Raw genomic sequence first — 24,191 nt, 5'->3', positions numbered from 1 at the left:
AACGTTTGATTTAAAATTTTTGGAGTTTGATGTATTGTAAGTGTGATCTTGGAGGGAACATAGGTGACGCCACATCGCGACGCCATGCCATCGCCTCAGGTTACAGTTGCTGGGCGTGGCATGACTTCGTGATGTGTTGCGGCGCACGTCCAAGCACGTGCAGCACTATGACGTCATTTTCAGTTCGCTAGGTTTATTCTCGATTTATTCATGACAGTTTACTTCGGAGCTTTATTTCATCATATTCGGTTTTCAACACCTTTCTTCCTTTTTCAGTAAGTTGTGATAGCCTTTGAGGCGTATGTACCTTTTTGTCATTTTATGTTCTTCTGTATGGGGTAGGATTATAGTTTGAATGGCCACGGGTTTGGAGGTTTTAATTGTGTTTCCTGTTAGGCTAGGAGTTGGATTGATGTAATTGATGGCAGTACCAGCACGAAGGTCGCAGTCATGGATGGAATGGTAGTTGTCCAGAAAATGACCCAGAAACCAGCAATGGTCGTGACAGTGAAGGACCTCAGTGAATGTTTCAATGATAGGGTGATGAGTCTGACCAGAGGCTTCGACCATGTAATTATTGTTTTTGATACATACAAGCAAGATTCCCTCAAGAGCACAACCAGAGAAAAACGACGTCAAGGAAAGGCACCAGTCCAATATCAGGTCAGGGATGATACCAGTATCAAACACATCACGATGAGTCAATTTCTGTCCCATGATCAAACCAAGGCTGATCTGACGGAGTACTTGGCAGAGAAAACTCTAGAATACAACCGCGATTCAACAAAGGTGGTAGTCGTTTCGGCATCTGGGCGGACGTCGAGCAACAGGGGTCTCCAATTTGAGGCGAATAACCATGAGGAGGCCGATACGTTGATGATCCAGCAAGCAATAGCTTCATCACAGCAACACACGGGAGATATTGAGCTGACGATATTCTCACCTGATACGGATGTTCTGGTTCTTGCCAAAGCAAACTATCATCTCCTGCCAAGACACACATCTATCTCAATGGCATCTAGCATTGTCAAAATCGAGCTAATATGGAAGGCCCAAGGTGAGGAGAGAGCCAAGGCATTGCCAGCCTTCCACGCATCCACAGGTGCCGATAATACTGGGCAGTTCGCTCGACATGGTAAGGCAAAGTGGTTCCAGTGCTACTTGAAGACCGATGACGACATGGTAGATGCCTTTGCTATACTCTGTAAGGATGCTGAACTGTCAGAGGACCTATACACAACTTTAGCAAGATTTGTCTGTTCAGGTTATTGTCCAAGTGGTGTCAATATTTCCAGCATCCTTGAACTTCGGTGGCATCTCTTCTGTAAGAACATGGCTGAGAATGACAAGTTACCACCAACTGTCGGTGCTCTGAGGCAGCATATCATGCAGGTCCATATCCAGGCATACATTTGGGGTCAAGCAGCAATTTCTCAGCAAATATTTCTTGATCCATTAAAGAATGGCTTCCACAAGGACACGAGTGGTCAACTCAAACCGACAACAACAGACATTCTCCCTGCACCAAAGGCAATTATCGAGATGATAAGGTGCAGTGCAAGACAGAATGTTCATCACAGATAGTCCGGGAGCCAACCGATCAAAATTAAAAAAAAATTGCCCGGTCTGCTATAAAATTTTTGTGTTGATTTTCATAAAGAGACACCCTTTGAGTATATGAAAACCAATGTTGGCAATGGTGAAACTCTTGCGCAACAACACAGTCAACACTTATGCGAGCCCCCTCTGATAACAAAATGTTGGCAAAAGCGAAGATGTAGGATGGGGGTAGGGGTAATTCATATTGTCCTAAAATCATAACCACTAAACCTATATACACAAATGACCCCTCATATTAAAGAGGAGTTCATTTCCTATATCACAATTGGTGATTTAACCTACCTACAATTGACAAGGTTATATGTCAAACAACAAAAGATTTATGCAACTCAGAAATGCTTGACTATCAATGGGGTCAGGAACAAGAACATACTTTTACATGCCATGGTTTTAAGGAAGATAAAATTAGAAATGGATTAACACAATATTGTGACATGAAACATCCTCTTCAGAGGAAGAGTCACTCTCTGAAACAACTCCACCACATGAACCTCTCTGACGAAGGCATATGCATGTCACTCAGCAAGGCACAGCAGCCTTTTTGCATAAACATCGTTTCAGACATTTGGATAATTTGCACATGCAAGACACCGTTTTGTCTATGTTTGGCTTGGCTGGCTTAGACATGAGAATTGGGACCAGTTTTCCATTGATAAGGGTTCTGCCAAATGTTGTGGCTGGGGGAAGTGCTCGGTCACTGAGATGTGCACGTCTATACAGAAGCAATTGATACAATGCTCTTAAAACAAGGAAGTAAAACGCATCTTCTGTTGCTGGCAGTGACCTAAGGTCTAATTTTGAAGAGACAATCATATGCTGCCTGAGGGTATCCAAACAGCTGAACCCTTTTTGGCCATACAGAGCAGTCCAGTATACTCTGGCCTCATCAATGACACATTCTGTTGCTGCCATTTCACTATCTCTTCCAAAATCAACAAGGTGGGGAAGGTTTCCTATCAGTCCCAGAGAAACCTGTGCCGCTCTTCTTTTCACAGGAACACAGGCATCATCCCAACTGACTGGAAGAGGGGTGACGCTGCTCTCAGTGCCGGGCAAGGTCTTTGCTCGGATAATTCTTGATAGGGTTCGCCACCATCTGCTTGAGCACCAGCGTCCAGAGCAGTCAGGCTTTACACCAAAGAGGTCAACGATTGACCGTATCCTTGCCCTTCGTGTCCTCACCGAACGCAGACGAGAGTTTCGGCAGGGGCTGCTTGCAGCCTATGTTGATCTCTGTAAAGCGTTCGATTCAGTGAATCGGGATGTCCTCTGGAGGATTCTTGGTCTTCGTGGGGTGCCACCAAAACTGATCGATCTGATGTCTGAACTCTACTCTGGAACTGAGAGTGCTGTGAAGTGTGGTGGTACCATCTCTGACTTATTTCCAGTTGTTACTGGAGTTCGTCAGGGATGTGTACTTGCCCCCACACTTTTCAGCACTTGTATGGACTGGATTTTAGGGAGGATGTCGGAGAGATCAAGTTGCGGTGCATCGTTTGGCAATGTCAAGATCTCGGACCTTGATTTTGCAGATGATGCAGTCATCTTTGCGGAGACTTTAGACATCCTCTTGGGGGCCCTCGAGGTGCTGAATGAGGAGTCGGAGCCGTTGGGATTATGGATTTCTTGGGTCAAAACTAAGATCCAGGCTTTCGGTGACATCTTGGATGCTGCTGTCCTGTCTGTGTCTGTTTGTGGTGAGGATGTTGAGGTCGTGGATAGATTCACTTACCTTGGCAGTGATATTCATGTCTCCGCAGGTTGTGAGCCGGAGGTCAATAGACGTCTGGGTCGGGCCTGGGGAGTCATGGATTCACTGGATCATGGGGTGTGGCGCTGCCGGTACCTGTGCGGGAGGACGAAAGTCCGAGTCTTCAGGTCCTTGGTACTTCCAGTCTTGCTCTATGGGTGCGAGACTTGGACTTTGACCAAGGATCTGAGACAGAGACTTAATTCCTTTGGTACCAGGTCTCTTCGAAGAATCCTTGGCTATCGCTGGTCAGATTTTGTGTCCAACGAGCAGTTGCTGAGAGAGACTCGGATGAGATTTGTTACCTGCATAGTCCGTGAGCGTCAGTTGCTGCTGTATGGACATGTGGCTCGTTTTCCTGACGCTGATTCTGCTCACCAGATTCTCTCAGCGAGGGAGTCTCATGAGTGGAGGAGGCCAGTGGGCCGACCACGTGCCTCATGGTTGCAGCAGGTTGACCATCATCTCAAGGAGATGGGGATGGGCCTGGCATCTGCCTGGGGGATGGCCAGATGGAGGCCCCTGGAGTACCGGCGGAAAGTGGACGCAGCGACGCGCTGTTCTGGCACATGCTCCCATACCTGACCTGACCTCTTCTTTTCCCCTTCTGAATGGGTAGCTCACTGTGTCACATCCACACAACACATATGTGCACAGAAGTGTAGCTGCGACATCAAGAGGATTTTCTGGTACTTCTTGCTCAACACTTCTACCAGCTCATGAATAGGTAGGTATTGATTCTGCCGTTGTATCCAGAGTTCTTGCAATGTGTTCAAGCAGCAGAAGTGATATATACACAGCATAATTATGTCTGTATCTGTTGCATGCACAACAGCTCGATGGTGATCAAGATATTCCACACAATATGCAAGATGAGCAATAATCCTTGTGTCTGCCTCTTCATGTTCTTCACAAGGTAAGTCCAGAACTGAACTTGATGCTGATGTGATGGAAAGAGTGTGACCTTTGTTTTCCATCATACCACCAAGAATGATGGTCACTCCATCTGGAATAGCTTCAGGACTCTCACAAAGGGAAGTGCCAATGAAGTTCTGAAGATTTCCTTTATTTCTTGGATTCTTCATGAGTAAATTCCAGTCCGGAATTTCTAGACTCTTGGATGGTGAGAATTGTCTTGCCTGGTCTGTCTGGTTTCTCCTCTGCTGCTCATCACCCTTCAAAGTATGGCTATCATCAAAATCATACTGATCACCAATGATGTTGACACAGTTGCACATTTCAGGTTTCAACTGCAGGAGCTTGCGAAGATACAGCTGGGGAAGTTCACCAAATGTTTTCACACCCATTTTTTGGTATTTATTTACAAATGCCATTGTGTCTACCAGATAAACTGTGTATAGGTCACTCTGTGGTAATGATGGCAGCTGTAAAACAACATCCTGCTCAGCTTCAGCAATTAGCACTGCCACGAAATCAGACTTGTTGCCTTTGCGCATTACAAACCCCTGTGCTAAGCGTGGATCAACCTCAAACAGGGATGATGGGTAGTCTGTCCACTCATGGGAAAATGCAATCTGTCTTGTGACTGGGTCGGCATCTCGATAGAAACACAGCACACGTGTAGCTGCAGTCTCATCTTGATAGATCCTGATTAAACTCTGTTTCCTTGATGGGTTTGATTTCTTCTGTGAGGAGAAAGTTACCAGCTTCAGTGGTTCAATCCTAATAGAGACCACCTCTTCTGCTTTCATAATGGCTTCCATGCCCTTAGCTTGAGCATGGACCAAGTCTTTTGAAGCAGCCTTCTCACCAGTTGCTCTATTGAGCAGATCCACTTGGTTGTTACACTGGAATGGGTTTATCATCTGCTGGCATATCACTTTCTTGATCTCCTCAACATGCATATGTTCTTCTGTTGCCTGCTTATGTGTTTCTCCATGATGAGTAGATTCCTGTTGGCCTAGATTAGCCATAGACTTTATGTTCTCTGATACAGCTGTGAGAAATGGTGCTGTCTTCACATATTTATCTCGAGCAGCTGGTGCCTGAGATATGCCTTTGAACAGAGATGTCTTCCCTTCATTGTTGTATGTCTGCTCCAGGGCCATGTCACTCCAAACACCATTGAATTTTCCTTTGGAAGAGTGAACTGTGAAGTACCCAACCTGGATCCAGCAAACCTTAACCGAACTGTGTTCAATAGAGTAAGAGGATTTTGGGGGTAGGGGTAACTTTGGTTGACAAAAATGTTAATTTTCTCTTTAAAAATTGATAGAACTCACTCAAATTTGCTGTTTTAATTAGCCATGGATACCATGTTCATATCACATTAAGAGAAATTAGTATTCTAATGCAGCATCTGCCTATGATAAGAAAAGTTCTAAAGGCCATCTTCAAAAAACGTTATTTTTAAGGCATTTTTCACAAAATTATGTACTTTTACGAGGTTTACTTCCACAAAGGCAATTTTTTTTTGTCATTTTACAATGCACTGATTGAATTCTTACATTTAGTTCACATTTATTTTTAATGAATGTGATTTTTTAATTTTTTTAGAAATTTTATTGACAATTGCTGTTTTATCAAATTTTTCAAATCTTCCTCAAACAAAAACGTCCGCCAAAATTTTTCGCAAGAGCTTATGAATTGCCAACATTGGTTTTCATGAACTGCAAACATATATCTAAACATCCTGGGGGTGTAAAATTTTATAGCAGAGGCTGTAAGGTCCAACCCTAAAACAGCCTCGTACACAGGTTGGCTCCCGGACTAAGAGATGTTCCTGCAGGGCCAAGAACTTAACATGCACTGATCTTTGCATGTGCAGCACTTCGTGTGAGAATGACAAGGACTCAAACATTGAACGATATGACCACGATAGTGATGATGATGATGGCAATGATGAGTGACATTTGAGACAGTGATGCCAATTGGCTACAAACTCATATTTGACATTAAGTACATTTCACTGATCACCATATTCATGCGTTACTTGTTTCAAGATTTGAAAGCAATACATTAAATAAATGGTAATTTGACAAAATGATAGCCATTTCCATGGCACCATTGCTCAAAATACAGATTTCTGTATTCTATAGTAAGAACTGTCCTCCAGTTAACAATTATGCATCATCAGTTGCTTGCTTGCGATTAATTTTGAATTTTCAGAACTGAAATAAAATAAAACGGGTTTTTACCCCAAAACGACCTATTTGACCACATTATATGCATTGAAAAAATGTGAAACATGGATTTTCTGTTTTGGTGTTGTTTAAGCTTTCCAAAAATGTTGGGGTTAACTACTCTCCAAAACATTCCAACGAACGTCAAATTATGGACACAAGGAACCTGACTACGACTTCCTCCGTCCACCACACCTGGATTATATTCCTTGACATTGCACCGCCCTCATATTTATTTTCCGAATGCAAAAGATAAATTAACATACAAAGGGTCCTTAGTCTTCACGGCACTCCACTGAGTGTAAACAGAGGCCGAATGATCCTGTACGACCTTTTAAATAAGGAAATGAGGAGGCCATTTTTAGGCCCATAATTTCCATGTTGCACTTCAAAGTTACTTTTTGCTGCAGCTGTAGATAACATTACTCTTGGTGTTTTATTAAAGTCTAGGCAATCGACTCACTGGGAATTGAGGCACACGAATAAGTCCATGTCGCGGCCGGTCGCTAATAGATCACGAATTCCAACAATTTAACCACATGACCCAGTGTCCTCCATCTGACGACCGTTTAACTGGAACATGCAATCTCCTTATTGGAGAATCATGCCCTCAGCAGTTGTGCTGCTTTTATCTTAATTGTATCTGGATTAAGGCGGCCGAGCTTACTGCTCGCACAACGCCAGACTGATGTGAGAGCCAATTAGTCGGGGAATTATGACCTCCTGGCTGATCATTGCTGGACCAATAAGGGGAAAGGACAGACACAGGCAGATTGAAAGGAAAATGTGAACAAGGTAATTTATTTATAGCAAGTAATGTGGGGTAAGGGGAAGGAGGGAAGGGAACTCGAGGGCTTTAATGGAGTCAAAGGGCAACCGGGGCAGGAAAAGGGGAAATGCAGTAAAAGCAATCAAGGTGTGTATTTACGAAAAGGAAAGAAAATTCACAAGTCGCAGACTTAATGTAACTTATTTCTTACCTAACACAAAACATGACGGTCGAGGGTACCCATCAGACCACACACACAGGGAGACAATTAGGAGGGGAAGGGTGGCCTTTGTCTACCGTACGTGGAACCGTCGCCCTCCTCTGCTTGATACTGCTCTCCCTGCCACTCTCCGGAATGACCCTGATGCTGCACTCCACAACCGAGGGTCCACAAAGTCCATCAGAACCGCACACCAAACCATTGACAAGGGAAGACAACAACTGTGATGAGAGAGAGAGAGAGAGAGAGAGAGAGAGAGAGAGAGAGAGAGAGAGAGAGAGAGAGAGAGAGAGAGAGAGAGAGAGAGAGACAGAGAGACAGAGAGACAGAGAGACAGAGAGAGATATGAGCATCTGGGACCAGGGAAGACAACCACAGTGACGACCAGGGCAGAGAGAGAAAGAATCAGCGTGCTGGGCACAGCTTTGCAGTCGCTGGGGCAGGTGGGGCGAAAGAGCCACACGTCAGATCTTCTGAGGCCGCCTGGAACCAGCTATTGGGTCATGTCAGATCGTACGAGCTGGCCCCATGCTAGCCTTGAGTGGATTCCCCTGCAGCCCTGTCCATTCTACTTACTTGCCTGGATATGCACTCAGTTTGCCCTTCCGACTGTCACCAGGAGTGAAGCTCTGCATTTAACATGAGGAAAATCACTTTTACTCCCATGTATCCCGGACGAACCCCATAAGTCCAAAAATGGCGATGGCAAAAAGTCACGGAGTGGGGCAATTATTGCAGGGAGGCTGTGTCGTGTCCTGGTCCATTTACTGGTTGTGTTCAGGTGGATGGTAATGAACGGGAATTAGGGAAAGAAAATACAGTGCAGGCATAGACGGCAATAAATTACTGTACAGGGTAGACGTCCATTCAGACGAACAAACAAACAAGGACTAGGTGGAGCTTTAAACAATAAATGGGTATTCGGTATGCACTTCTAAAGCCATGGCTTCAGTGAAGCTTCCAGAACACTGGTGTTATTCACACATGCGGAGAAGCCATGACAGTAATGCACACCCTACATGATGATGGCAGTCACGGCACAAATCATTACGTGCTGATGTTATTATCCCAATGGGTTGAGAGGGGGGTGTGATATACCCAACCCAATGCATTTAATTGCACAATAACCCCAACAGGGAAGGTGCTATTCTTAACATACATTACAGATATAACTATTCTAAGAGGCTACGTGCTGTGTGTTTAAATTTCGGCAAATAGTTTATAAAGTCAGAACAATATATACAGATGCATATATGTGTATACACAATACATGGCCAAAAGTATGAAAGTATGGGGACACCTGCTCATCCAACATCTCATTCCAAAATCATGGGCATTAATATGGAGTTGGTCCACCCTATGCTGCTATTACAGCTTCCATTCTTCTGGGAAGGCTTTCCACTAGACGTTGGAAGATTGATTGCTGCAGGGATTTGCTTCCATTCAACCACAAGAGCATTCGTGAGGTCGGGCACTGATGTTGGGCGATTAGGTCTGGCTTGCAGTCGACGTTCCAATTAAATCCAATGGCGTTCAATGGGGTTGAGGTCAGGGCTCTGTGCAGACCAGTCAAGTTCTTCCACAATGATCTCCACAAACCATTTCTGTATGGACCTTGCTTTGTGCACGGGGGCATTATCATGCTGATACAGGAAAGGGCCTTCCTCCAATTGTTGCCACAAAGGTGGAAGCACAGAATCGTCTAGAATGTCATTGTATGCTGTCACATTAAGATTTCCCTTCACTGGAACTAAGTGGCCTAGCCCGAACCATGAAAAACAACCCCAGACCATTATTCCTCCTCCACCAAACTTTGCAGTTGGCATTATGCATTTGGGCAGGAAGCGTTCTCCTGGCATCCACCAAACCCAGATTGGTGCGTTGGACTGCCAGATGGTGAGGCATGATTCATCACTCCAGAGAACACGTTTTCACTGCTCCAGAGTCCAATAGCAGTGAGCTTTACACCACTTCAGCCGACGCTTGGCATTGCGCATGGTGATTTTAGGCTTGTGTGCGGCTGCTCGGCTATTGAAACCCATCTCATGTTGCAACTGATGACAGACGATTTTTCCATGCTTCACGCTTCAGCACTCGCCGGTCCCATTCTGTGAGCTTGTGTGGCCTACCACTTCGTGGCTGAGCTGTTGTTGCTCCTAGACGTTTCCACTTCACAATAGCAGCACTGAGAGTTGACTGGGGCAGCTCTAGCAGGGCAGAAATTTGATGAACTGACTTGTTGGAAAGGTGGCATCCTATGACGGTGCCATGATGAAAGTCACTGAGCTCTTCAGTATGGCTCATTCTACTGCCAATGTTTGTCTATGGAGATTGCATGGCTGTCAGCAATGGGTGTGGCTGAAACAGCCGAATCCAGTAATTAGAAGGGGTGTCTGCATACTTTTGGCCATGTATTGTATATATACATATGCATCCTGTATATATACAATATACATATTGTATATATATACATATTGTATATACAAGTGTATATACAGTATATGTGTATGTATTGTTGGAAAGGTGGCATCCTATGATGGTGCCACATGTGGTGCCTGGGAGTGTTTGGGCCAAAAAATATTTGAAAATGAAAAGTTAGATTTTTATTTATTTATTTTAATCGCTCGATCTTGCCTGCCTTTGCAGCTTTGTGAAAGGTAATATTGAATGATCCCTGACCCCATTCCTTAGTGGGTTTCGGGAAGTGTTTGAGGCACCCACATAAAAATGAAGCAAAAACAACAAATGGATTTCTTCAACATGCCAACAGTCTTAAAAAAAAAACTCCAGGCAATGTGGGGTGCCCTTTTAGTGAACTATGAAGTGTTCAATGAAGGTCAGGTATGGGAGCATGTGCCAGAACAGCGCGTCGCTGCGTCCACTTTCCGCCGGTACTCCAGGGGCCTCCGTCTGGCCATCCCCCAGGCAGATGCCAGGCCCATCCCCATCTCCTTGAGATGATGGTCAACCTGCTGCAACCATGAGGCACGTGGTCGGCCCACTGGCCTCCTCCACTCATGAGACTCCCTCGCTGAGAGAATCTGGTGAGCAGGATCAGCGTCAGGAAAACGAGCCACATGTCCATACAGCCGCAGCTGACGCTCACGGACTATGCAGGTAACAAATCTCATCCGAGTCTCTCTCAGCAACCGCTCGTTGGACACAAAATCCGACCAGCGATAGCCAAGGATTCTCCGAAGAGACCTGGTACCAAAGGAATTAAGTCTCCGTCTCAGATCCTTGGTCAAAGTCCAAGTCTCGCATCCATAGAGCAAGACTGGAAGTACCAAGGACCTGAAGACTCGGACTTTCGTCCTCCCGCACAGGTACCGGCAGCGCCACACGCCATGATCCAGTGAATCCATGACTCCCCAGGCCCGACCCAGACGTCTATTGACCTCCGGCTCACAACCTGCGGAGACATGAATATCACTGCCAAGGTAAGTGAATCTATCCACGACCTCAACATCCTCACCACAAACAGACACAGACAGGACAGCAGCATCCAAGATGTCACCGAAAGCCTGGATCTTTGTTTTGACCCAAGAAATCCGTAATCCCAATGGCTCCGACTCCTCATTCAGCACCTCGAGGGCCCCCAAGAGGATGTCTAAAGTCTCCGCAAAGATGACTGCATCATCTGCAAAATCAAGGTCCGAGATCTTGACATTGCCAAACGATGCACCGCAACTTGATCTCTCCGACATCCTCCCAAAAATCCAGTCCATACAAGTGCTGAAAAGTGTGGGGGCAAGTACACACCCCTGACGAACTCCAGTAACAACTGGAAATAAGTCAGAGATGGTACCACCACACTTCACAGCACTCTCAGTACCAGAGTAGAGTTCAGACATCAGATCGATCAGTTTTGGTGGCACCCCACGAAGACCAAGAATCCTCCAGAGGACATCCCGATTCACTGAATCGAACGCTTTACAGAGATCAACATAGGCTGCAAGCAGCCCCTGCCGAAACTCTCGTCTGCGTTCGGTGAGGACACGAAGTGCAAGGATACGGTCAATCGTTGACCTCTTTGGTGTAACGCCTGACTGCTCTGGACGCTGGTGCTCAAGCAGATGGTGGCGAACCCTATCGAGAATTATCCGAGCAAAGACCTTGCCCGGCACTGAGAGCAGCGTCACCCCTCGGTAGTTGTTGCAGTCTTGGCGATCACCCTTCCCTTTCCAGAGAGGGACAACAAGGCCCCTCTTCCAGTCAGTTGGGATGATGCCTGTGTTCCAGGCAGAGCACAAAACTGCATGCAACGACGCGAGTGCAGCATTTCCACCAGCCTTGAGAAGTTCGGCATGGATGCCACAGATCCCTGGAGCTTTGCCCCGTTTCAACTGGTTCACCGCAGCCCGTGTTTCCACAAGCGATGGTGGACCACAGTTGATTCGAGGGTCAGCAACAGGGATTGTAACACCCTTGACGTCCAATTCGAGAGCTGGGGGATCAGCCTGGTACAACCGCTCAAAGTAACCGGCCCAGCGGGCCTTCACTTCAGACTCCTCTGTCAAGAGCCTACCACTCTCTGCTCGAACTGCAGTGCTCCGAGGGATGGGCTTGGATGAACGTAATGCGCGAATTCCCCTGTAAGCGGGACGAGAATCACCTGTCCACAGGTGATGCTCTACCCCCTCACAGATTCCTCGCACATAGGCCTCCTTGTCCACCCTCAGTGCACGTACAGTTTTACGCCTCAGCTCCCTGAACAGCTCAGCTCTGCCATTCAGCCTGGCCCTGCTACTCTGGTCAATGGTATCCAGTGTCCCTTGAGAGACAAAATTCTTCTTTGCCCTGCGGTGAACTCCAAGGCATCCACCGGCAACATCAAGGACGGTGGTCTTGAAGGTGCTCCACAACTCTTCAGGACCCCCCAAAGCACCCAGCCCCCCCAAGTGTCCACTCAGCCTGTTCGCAAACTCCTCAGCTACTCTCTCATCCCTGAGCTTGGCAACATCCAGCCTAGGCTGGGATGGTACCATTCTCCAGGATTTAAGGTGCAGCTTTAGAGTTGCTACAACAAGCCTCTGGTCAGTATTGAGGAACTGAGCACTCCGGTAGACCCTGCAGTTCTGGATCATCCTCCAACGACCGTCAATGAGGACATGGTCAATCTCCTTTGCCACACCGCCAGCGTTGGAATACCAAGTCCAGCGATGAGCTTGCGGGCGCTGAAACCATGAACCAGCCACCCTAAGTCCATGACTTCTTGCAAAGTCAAGGAACTTAGTGCTATTCTGGTTCATAGTTCCTGACCCATGGGGACCAACACACACCTCATAACCATCCCTATCAGTTCCAGTCGATGCATTGAAATCCCCCAAGACTAGAAGTGTATCTCGTCTGGGGCACTGATCAACCACAGACTCGAGTGTGGCGTAGAATGTGTCCTTCACGGTAAAATCACTCGCCTCAGTCGGAGCATAAATAGAGACCAGGGAAATGACACCTAAGGAGTGACGAATCCTTAATCTCATAATACGCTCGTTGACCGGTGTTACCTCAATTATCATTGGGGTCAGCTTATTGGACACAGCTACAGCAACTCCTTGGGTATGGTAACCATCAGAGCGACCAGACCAATAGTAGGTGTAACCACCCACCATTATCTCGCCGCAATCCGGTCTCCGAACCTCAGAGAGAGCTGCAATCCCGATGTCCAAACGCTTGAGCTCAGATGATAACAGAGACAGGTGATCATCCTCTCTTAGGGATAGGACATTCAATGAAGCCATGCCTTGAATCTACAGAAAAATTGATGCTCAAAAGCCATGTGTACCTGCCTTTCCAGATAAGCTTTGAATGTAAATCACGTTCTCCAGGGCTGAAGCATAGTTTCTGAGGAAAAGAAGAAGGGCAACTTTTGGGAGACATATTTATTACATATGTATGGGGAGATGCGGAATACAAAATTTTTACCACAATACCTTGATGATACCTTTCATGTCTGCCATGTTGCATCTTACATAATCAGTTTTTATGTCTCTTACATCATATATCCATCGAACACATTCAATCCAAAACTTTGTTTGCTTATATTTGTAAATAGGAGCATGCTGTGTAAATTATCTATTAATTACATAAGTTTAAAAAATGTCAGCTTTTCACCCTTCTCCTTCTCTGTTCACAAGTAATAAATGACCCCCTAGTCATCTCCTTGAATATATTGTTGCGAATTTGCGCCCGCCGGCGTGCGATCGGCCACGTAACTCGAATCGCGGCACGTCGCCCACCGGACGGACAATTCAGTCGTGACCCTCCGGGAACTATCGCCCGGAGCCACCACCAGAGTTTAACCTCACCACGATCGTGCCAATTGGTCACCCGCACAGGATAGGGTTGCTCGCCAAATTCGACCTACATAAGTACCTGCGCGAGTGGTCGACCGGGCGATCGTACCACGCCACAGGCCGAACCGCTTAAGCGGTTCGTTCCGTATTACAAGGATAACCGAGCGGAGTTATCGTCGGCCTTGACGGTTCCGATTACTTACCGGGCGTTTTAAACCCACTACGAATCTCTTACGCGATGCAGGATGGAGAGTCAATAAAAAGGAAGGAGACGAAGCAGAGTGGGAACAGTTCAACAAGCAAGCATTTTATTCACACACGCAGACACACAGACGCACGTATTTACAGCAAAAGAATAATGCAACAAAAGCAAATGCAGAGTTAAAACCGAATAAGACCGACATATGGCAACACTTACGCAGTTCTACTTTACAGACGGCGCCACCACAAGCATTTACACAAAAAGCAAAGGAAAAAGAAAAGAAGTCGCGACTTCCCTTTTCGTGGTTGGTGAGTCCCTTTCCCACGACCGTCAGCGTGGTCGCGCCTGGCCCCGACTCTCTCGCGGCCTGCGAACCCTCTCCGGCACTCCTCGTCCAGACGCGCAGGTCCACCTCACAACCGGCGCTGCCGCGTCTCCCGTCTGTGCCTCCGTTCACAGGCCGCTTGCCAAGCCGCGAGCGCAGGACCTCTTCCCCCGACAAGACAAGCAGACAGGAAGCCTCGAAGACTCTCTAACTTAGGAGACAGGAAGCCTCGAAGACAACTCAACCCTTAGGAGACAGGAAGCCTCGAAAAACCAACTCAACTTAGGAGACAGGAAGCCTCGAAGACAACAACAACAACTCTCAAGGTCCATGCTGTCCTCCTTTTGTAGCGCGGGGCTCCGCCCTTTGCTCCGCCCCATTTTCGGCCCCGCCTCCCTTCGAGCTTCTTGGAGAAGCCTCTCGAAGGGGGGCGTGCCCTTTCGCTCTCCCTCCACCCCGCCCCGTGCGGGGGCCGGGGGAGTCAGTTTTTGGCTCGGGGCCAGAGAATTATTCCCCCAAAAAGAGGACCCCACCTTTTCTCACCTTTGACCCCCAGCTCGGATCGCACTTCCACCACACCGAGTGCGGATAATTTAAACGGGAGAAACAGGCGGGAAAACCCCCGAGCATCGTTGTTGGTTTTTGTTTGTTCCTCCGCGGAGATCGTAACCGCACGGGGCCTATTGAATGGCGAGTGGCGAAGATGTGGTAGCGTAGATGGTGGAGGTGGCATAGTTGTAGTGTGGTTGGCGCTGTGGTGGGGATGGCGTGGTTGTTGAGATGCTGTTTGTTTGAAATAAAAGATGGAACAGAAAATTTGCTAACTCAAAGCGTCGCAGCTCGGATGGATCACATAAATTCCCTCAACGGGTGTAGACCAACACATGGACCTATCGAGATATCTCACCTGAGGACTCTTTATGGTGTAAAGCGAATTTCCACAACCGTAACAATATATACACATATATGGAAATAATGGGGTGGTATAAACACCAATCGAATGAGTCTGACCACCTTCGATGTAATTTCCTCCTGTGAGGCAAGATATAATGTTGCAGCATCATCCAATAGAGGGGAACCAGACTCGATGGAGTCCACAGTACTTTGAATTCATGCCGATACACCGAATGGAGTTGAGAACGGCCAAGAAAGGACTTACCTCAACAATGAACATTCTATGCAGAGTGTATCATTTATGCAGTGAAAAATATATTGTCTGCAGATATTGTCAGCCACTGTTACATTGTGGCTGATTGATTATAAGGGCTAAGGGGCCCCAATGACTGCCATCTGCCAGAGGCTGATTTCAGAAGTAAATTTAAGGATTTGCCAGTTCATCCTCGTGTGGGAGAAGGTGGAACTGTATACAATTGAATACCATGTTCCATTTGCTTGATAAGTTTCTTTTTTCCTCTCAGATCTGTTATTGTTAAATTGTGTAAAAAGTAGCAAAATATCTATTCCATATTGTCAGTGACAACCTATTTTAGGATATGGCTTTTCCTGATCATTCCTATATTCACATTTTTTGAATTACTTTTAATAATCACATTATTTTAATTATAATCCTGATCATTATTTAAGGATATGTGATTCACAGATCTATCACATATATCTGAAAGGATGGTGCAGTGGTGGCTCACTTACCTTTGAGCTGTCTCGTCTGGGTTCGATTCTGGATTTAACCATAAATCGTTGGATTTGTGCTTCACAGGCACTGTGTTTTATTGCAAAGTGTGCTATCAATCAGAAATGTTAGGCTATCTGTACCATCTGCTATCATTCGTTTCTGGATGTCATAGATCCCACAGTGTTGTCTTTCGTGAAGAGTAGGTGAGTTATTGCCAGCACTCTGAACAAATTACAAATTCACACGTCCAACTTTCCAACGTCAAGCATGATTGGCCTGTTCATGAAAGACTTGTGCCAAAAACCTTCTCTGGTCAACTAAACAAGGTGGGAATAATTGGGGTCATTAATATAGTTGCAGTAGTAGTAGCAGTAGTAGACCTTGTGAATCACGCTGAACCTGAAATATCTTTGAATGTACATTAAAAATACATGCAACTTAAAAAAGATCTTGTTGGCACTCATATACGAGGGGATGTTATTATCACATGACACTTGCAATCGTCCAAGAGATGCCATTTTAAAATCTTATATGTGCTGGTATATATTCTTTGTAAGGAAATATTTGTATAACGACATATAATTGCATATTGAAAAGGTAAACAAAAAAAACTTTGGCTTTTCTTGGGCTCTGTATCTCGTTACGAGAACCTTTTGAACGTTCCACGTATGGCATGTTGCATAATGCTACATTAACCTTTTGTTGGATTCTGTGATGCAGAATGCAGACAAATCATAATTAAAGAGAGACGGGTTCATAATGCTCAGAGCCCAGCAGTCGGATTTGGAATGTTAATCATTTTAAATGCATTCCTTCAATACACACGAGAAGATTAGGTTTTTCACTCGACTCTAAATCTATTTCAAGCGTTTTCTTTAGACATTTTTAAGACTTGCTATAATTAGACGCAGAGACATGTTAAACATTTTTGTCAGAGCCATACGGTGTGGCTCAATTATTTGAATACTTGATCTTAAGAAGTCATAAAGAATTTAAAATATGAGCTCGTGGGCACAGAAATCCATGCAATAAGCGACTCGTGGGCACAGAAATCTTAAACATAATGTGGACAATTTAATTGAGATTGCTGACTTCAATGATTTTCTCCTGGTATTGTTGCTCGAGTATTATCTTGTCTGGAAATTTCCAAAGGTGTGTGTGCATACTTTAAACCCCAATCTCTTTCTGCTTTTAAATCATATTTTTATTTCATTGTTTTTTCATGTTGTCCTTCACTAGGTTCAAACTTCCTTTTTGTTAAACCAGCATCTTATTTACTCAAAAAGAAGATGAAGAGGAAAATAATGTCTGTATTCCACTAACTGGATCTCACATGCTTTGACTGCAAAAGCCTCAATCAACATTTCCTTTTGATTTTAAGACTGCAACTTCACATGGGGTTTGGATGAATGGTGCCCTTTCCTTTACCTGCAGACATGGGGGATGAAGAGTACACACACGTTGAGGCAAATGCCTTGTGGCAGGTCTTCCCTCGTGTGACATAGCTTCATAAATGCCTGCAAATCAATAACTGTCATAATGAAAGGAAGGGTTTGAATATTCAATGCTGAATTCAGAGTAAAAACATGCATCTACTCCCCAGGCAACCCGTTCTATTTGTAGATAAGCTAATTTGCTATTAATTTCGTGGGGGAAATGTCGACAGCTTTTTGTACAAAAGCAAGCTTTGCGTTTGATTGAATTCCATTAACTTTCTGGGGTTTTTTTTTTCCAGGCAATCCAGAAAATGAACGAGAACTTCACCTGGTTTTAAATGCTCAAACTCATCTCCACAAAGAGATTTTGGCCCTTGTTTTTGTAAGAATGCTTTCTTAATGCCAGTTTGAAATGTTGGAATTTGTAATGTTCTCGAGCAAGTTCAGGTAACAAACTTAAGACGAGTGAAGTGTGGTCACAGGGTTAAGAATTATTGTGAAACTTATTGAAGTACACCATGCAAATTCAGTTTCTTTATTTTTCTTACAAGTACATTGAATGCTAAACAAAACCTTGAGTGCAGTTTGATGATTTAATAATTTACCATTGATCCAACTTTTTGCATATTTTTCTTTGAAAAGATAATAACAAACATGCTTGATATTTTGATGCAGATGGTTTCTGAGATGAAGGATAACTTTAGATCCATCATACGGAATGAAGCATGGTTATTGGTTTAAATGTGGTGATTGGATGACATATGGTTATTTGATAAGTACCTTTTTGTTGTTTGTTTTTTTGTTTTTTTTACAATTGTTTACATAATGTTTATGTGCCAAAAGTTGCACTGTGCCTTTGCATTTAAATATAGATGAACACTGTTTAAATGTTATGCTATGCTTAATAAAATAATGTTGAGTTTTGGGAGAGGAATTTATTTGAAAGAATGTATGTTCCACACGTAAAGAACCTTATCTCACAAACTTCTTATCACTTTGAAAACGTTTTTTCTCTCAAACTTACATGATCATGAATTCTGCTGACATGAGATACAGGGAATTCTGCACAGCTAACTATTTTATGTGATCACAACGAAGGCATATGCAAGGACATGTATATATAGTGGCGACAAAGTCCCTATGCACACAGTTAGAAAATTAGTTAGAATTTATCTGTATGCTTCCCTCCATTCTCTGGACAAATTTGAAATTTTCTCCATGTTCTTCTGGACATCTTCCATGTTGAGAGTTGGAGATCATAAAAGCAGCCCCTGACAGCTATTTTTTATGTCTTCAACTGTCAAGAATCAGCTATCCTGCTATCTTCAGCTATCCTGCAACAAGATTGTGCACCAGCACAATATGCTCTCACAGTTGGAGAATATCTCGATGACTAATTCGGTGGACAATGGATTGGACGTGGATCTGAGATAGTGTGGCCTCCTTGAAGTCTGGACTTAACAACATGTTACAACTGGCTTTGGGGCATTGTGAAAGAGGAAATTTCTCATCTCCGCCTAACAACAGTTGAAGACCTCGAAATAGCTGTCAGGGGCTGCTTTTATGAACTCCAACCCTCAACATGAAAGACGTCCAGAAGAACATGGAGAAAAATTCAAATTTGTGCGGAGAATGGAGAGAAGCATACAGATAAATTCTAACTAAATTCTGTGTACATGGGGACTTTGGGGCCACTCTGTACATGTGAAAAAGTCCTGACTCAACCCAGGACTCAAACCAAAAGACCCTCATCACTAATGTAGCGACAGGCCACTGAGCTTTTGAGTCTTCAGGAGTGTATCACACTAACGCTGCAAGCTTTATAATGGCCAATGTCTTACATGCCTGCTCAGCACACACCAAGTGTGTGTTTTTGGTTATCTCCATATGCAGGTTTCGTAAGGTGGAACAGGAGCCCTCCTAGGTCTCAAAGTATCCACCTTCGTGTGTGCATATATATATATATATATATATATATATATATATATATATATATATATATATATATATACATATATATATATATATATATATATATATATATATATATACATATATATATATATATATATATATATATATATATATATATATATATATATATATATATATATGTGCATGCCAGTTGCTGTTGTTGGCTGTGATCTCCACATGTGGGTGGGTTTCAGAAGATGAAAAGGAGACCTACCAGGTCTCTAAGTATCTACCTCCAGCTCTGGGCCGTGTGTGTGTGTGTGTCATTGATTGTTACCTCCATAATTTGGGTTTCAGAAGGTGGAATGGAGTCCTCTAAGGACTTGAAGTATCTACTTTCGTATTGGTGAAGGATCACGATTCATGAGCTAAAATTGTGAAGTTGTGTTGTTTGTAAAACATAAAACTGTTCTGAGGGCTCTTTTCAAGACTGTCACTGAGTCTCGGACAGCTTCCAACTGCAGCTTGTTTGAAGTAATGTTCCTGAGAATGGTTTGTAGGATCTTTCTAAGGTTCTTCTTTATCATTCATGTTGCTCTAATTATTAGCATTTGTACAATTTTGGTACTCTTCAGCTTCCAAGATCTTTTCACTTCATTCTTGAGATCTTGATATTTTGTCATTTTCTTGATTTCTGCATTATTTAGACCAAAATCAATGGGTACTGAAACCTCAATTCGCAATGCTTTCTTTTCCTTTTTGGTTGTGAATACTGTGCCCGGTCACAGTGCTTTGTTTTCCACGTTTATGCTTGATGGTATCATCAGGTCTTACGTGAGCGTTATTTCTTTGTTTTCAATTATCACTTTTGATTCATGTTTCCATGAGTTTTCTGGAACTGGGATATTGAAATTTCTGCAGACATGCCAGTGGATTACTCCACACAACTTGTGCCTTTGGGTGTACTGACATGAGTTTTTTTACATATTGATAAGAGGTGACTAATGCTTTCTGTTTCGACCTTGCAAAATCTACACTTGTCCAGTTGACTCAGTCCTGCCATCTTTAAAAGCCATTGGTTTAGTGTCCTTTGTCTTGGGCATTTATTATAAACCATTCTCCATCCCAGTTGAGCTGACCTCTTCGCAGCCATTCCAGTGATCTTTATTTGTCTATCCCCAATCTGTCCAACTCGTTTTTTTTCTTTAAAAAATATATTTCCATGCTCTTTTCTCTTTTTCCCCTTTGCCACTATATATCTATTGTTATTTCATCTTATATTTTCTTTTGTGATTTTTTGCAATCATCGTGGTTGTATTTGTTGCTGTTTCAGTTTGGTGTGTGACATCTTCTATTCGCACCTGTTTTTGGAAGTTTTTTGCAAGTTGAATGAGAGATACCTTTTCTCATTTGTTGTTTTCATGCTTGTATACAAATATTGTATTCAGTAGTCTGTTGATCTTTTTACATACCTTTATAATCCTAGAGTCATCACTCTGTGCACTTGATTGAGTTCCATCAGGCTACCACCTCCTTTTCACGGTGAGTACATTCTTGGGATGTACTGATTTTTATAGAACATTTTGTGCATAGTGAGGAGTTTCGTTGTTTTGATATCTCAAATTTGATTTACTCTTTTGGTGAATTTGCAATGCTGCAGCTGGATTGGAACACTGGTACTGCCAGTTGGTTTATGGTTTATTGTTTATTGTTTCTCGGGAAGAGATATACTTTCAGGATCAGCCTGATTCTATGTAGGTGTTTTTTGGTAATTGTTTTGCACGGTTTTTTGTGACATATTTGGTGGCCCTCTTCTACTCAAAGGTACTTGTATAATGCTTCGTTCTTCAGCTCCTGTATTGTTGTATCTCGGTCGATTTTTACGTCGTCCATTTTTGTTGGTCTACCTTGTATGAATGTGCACTTGGCACACTTATCTCAGCCAAATACCATTTGGATGTCATTGGAGTACTGTTTCTCTAGTTCAGTTGTTCTGCCAATTTTTAATCATTCAGTCACAAAGAGTTTTAAATCATCCATGTACATTGTACAGTACACGTGTCACCTTTCTGGTTTCTTTGGATTTTAGGGAGTGTCTATGTCCTTGTTCATTAATGAGGTTATTGGGTGTGTGCACACACATGTGCATTCTAGATATCAATGCAAAATGTTTTCCAACAATGGTGTTTCGCTATAATGTTGCTCACCAACAGAACACTTTTCCAACAATGTTGCAAGTTTCCATATAACATCATTGGTTCCCGTTCATGCGCTTTTATTAACCTCTGCCATCGAAGATCGGAGGTTACTGTTTTCACCCTTTTCTGTTTGTTTGTTTGTTTGTTTGTGAACAGTATTACGGAAAAACTCCTCGACGGATTTCGACGAAACTTGGTGGGGGGATTAGGTATGGTCCAAGGATCATGCCATTAGATTTTGGACTTTGTCCCCCACCCCACAAAAAAAATTTAGAGAAAAAAAAGTTTATTTTTTTTTGCATTTCTACATGTTTTAAGTGATTTCCAACCCCCACCCCAAAAAAATTCTTATAGAAAAAAAACATTTTTTGCAACTTTTCTTTCAACAAAATTTCGATTTTTTTTTTTGCATTTCTACATGTTATAAGTGATTTCCAACCCCCCCCCCCCCCAAAAAAAAAATGTTGGAGAAAAGAACTATAACTCTGTCAGCACTGTTGACATCCTATTTAATGAATAAGATATAAGGTTCACTTGAGTGACCCAGCAGTATTGGCGGCGGAGGTTTTGCACTCTACCGAGTGCTCCCCCTCTAGTTGTGAAGTGAATTTCCGCTAAACCTTTGTCTTTGTTCAGCATCCATCCAGTGAACCTATTAGTGGGGCAACTTAGCATAACAATTGTGCATTTTGTGAGGAAAGCACCAAATTTGGCACACTAGTAGCCTATCATATTATGAACAGATTTGGATATTGGGCCATCTCAAATTCAGCCGCTGATGGCTGTGGCAGCCATTTTCCACTGCCATCAAAAATTTGAGATGGCTCAATATCCAAATCTGTTCATAATATGATAGGCTACTAGTGTGCCAAATTTGGTGCTTTCCTCACAAAATGCACAAATGTTATGCTATATTTAGCTAAGTTGCCCCACTATATGCGCTTTCATTGTGATGTAATTTTCCATGAAACATTATGATGTAGAGGTATTGGGGGAGGAGGATTCTGCTCAATCATGCTTTTTAACACAATAGCCCACTCCTTCACCATTTTCCCTCACACTCCACCTCCACAAGCACCATCTATGACTATCGTCAGTGAGTTCAGTATATGACTTTAAATATACCTTTTTTATTAGTCCCCTCCCGGTTTCACTGGAGGGAACTGTAGGTTTGCTCTCCGTCTGTCCCACCTGTGGTTTTTAAGACTTTTTCCTCATACCCTTGAACATATTCAACTGAAACTTGATTCATGGCTTTATTATGATAAGTTCCAGAACAACTTCGAGTTTCAGTGAGTTTCGTCAATTTTTGAGTTTTGACCCTTTTGACCTTGTAAAATATCACATATTATACATGGGTCATTGTTCAACTGCCCTGACTTCACACCACTGCTTTACACCCATTGGCTGGAGAGATGGCCTGACTCCACCTCAATAAAATAATGCGCCACCATTGCATGAAGCAGCACATATTGACAGGCCTCAGGCCTTAGGCCTGGGTGTTAGTCCATGGACAAGTCCAATTGGAATGACACCAGGTATTGTTGGACCCCGTTATTCGTGGGAGCTACATTCCTGAGAAATGCCACAAATGTCAGGGCATTGAAATTTTTTTTAAAGATGCTCTCGGCTTCTGGAAGAGCGACGACACAGAACAAATCAGGAGACAACACAACAAAGCAAGTGAATGGAGGAAAAAAATCAACAGTAGGGCGGAGGGAGAAAGTATAAAGAGACGGACAAACAAGGGATGCAGGTAACGGTGAGGGGTAAGGGAGAATGCAAAGGGTGGACAATATGGATACAGAGGTAAAATTGTGTTTGACCAGTTTGTGATTTTGTCAAGGTCTGAGGAGAGGGAAGAGGCTGCTGCCTATCCATCAGAAGGATGGGAGATGTCATGGCAGAGAGTGGAATCATCAGCAAAGAGATAATAAGGATTTTCCAGAGTCAGTGAGATGATTGATAAAGATTAGGAATAATATGGGGGCCCAGAACACTGCCTTGGGGTACTCTAACCTTGACAGGGAGAGGAGAAGAAAGGGCTCCGTTGAGAGCCACACATTGTCTACGAGAGTGGAGGAAGTCAGTATTCCAAGAGTGGAGTTGGACTTGGATTCCATCAGCAGACAGTTTGGAGAGCAAGGTAGGAAGCCAGACTGCATCAAAAGCTCGAGATATGTCTAAAGAGATGGCCCTGATCTCATGCCTGATATTGAAGGCCTCCAACATTGTTGGGAGAGCAGAAGCAGCATGTCCAAGGGAGAGTGACCAGGTCTGAATCTGAATTGATAATTATCTGGCATGAGGCTGTTGGAGAAAAGGAATGATTTTATGTCAACTGTGATGGTGGATTCCATGACCTTGCTTATGATTGGAAGTAAACTGATCAGTTTTTAGTCTGTAGTGAAGGAGATCAGTTTTTAGCTCACCGGAACATAGTTCCAGGGAGCTTATGGGATGATGCGTCATCCTTCACTCTCTCCGTCGATCCACAAATACTTGCAACTTCTCTTAAACTACACAGACGATTTCAGTGAAACTTCACCACAACATTCATCACTGTGTATGTACCAAAGATTGTTCACACCATTAAAAAAAAATTGGGGCCTAAGGGTATCTGTGTGTGTGTGTGTGTGTGTGTGTGTGTGTGTGTGTGTGTGTGTGTGTGTGTGTGTGTGTGTGTGT

The 24,191-nt window shown here is 43.7% G+C and overlaps 1 protein-coding gene across 3 annotated transcripts in view; it reads left to right on the top strand.

Moving 5' to 3' along the window:
- The window catches only part of FBXO47 (F-box protein 47), a 180,835-nt gene extending 162,517 nt beyond the window's left edge, over nt 1–18,318 (top strand). For all 3 annotated transcript variants that reach the window (XM_085884557.1, XM_085884555.1, XM_085884556.1), the window contains one exon: nt 17,691–18,318. In XM_085884557.1, the coding sequence (XP_085740683.1) occupies nt 17,691–17,791 (101 nt within the window). In that variant the 3' untranslated portion in view covers nt 17,792–18,318. The remainder of the gene's footprint in view (nt 1–17,690) is intronic.
- Nucleotides 18,319–24,191: the final 5,873 nt, after the last annotated feature.

This window comes from Eptatretus burgeri, chromosome 6, assembly GCF_056783735.1.
Source record: "Eptatretus burgeri isolate ZD-2024b chromosome 6, Ebu_testis_v1, whole genome shotgun sequence".
Classification (NCBI taxonomy): Eukaryota; Metazoa; Chordata; class Myxini; order Myxiniformes; family Myxinidae; genus Eptatretus; species Eptatretus burgeri.
This window is presented reverse-complemented; position numbering and strand designations above follow the sequence as displayed.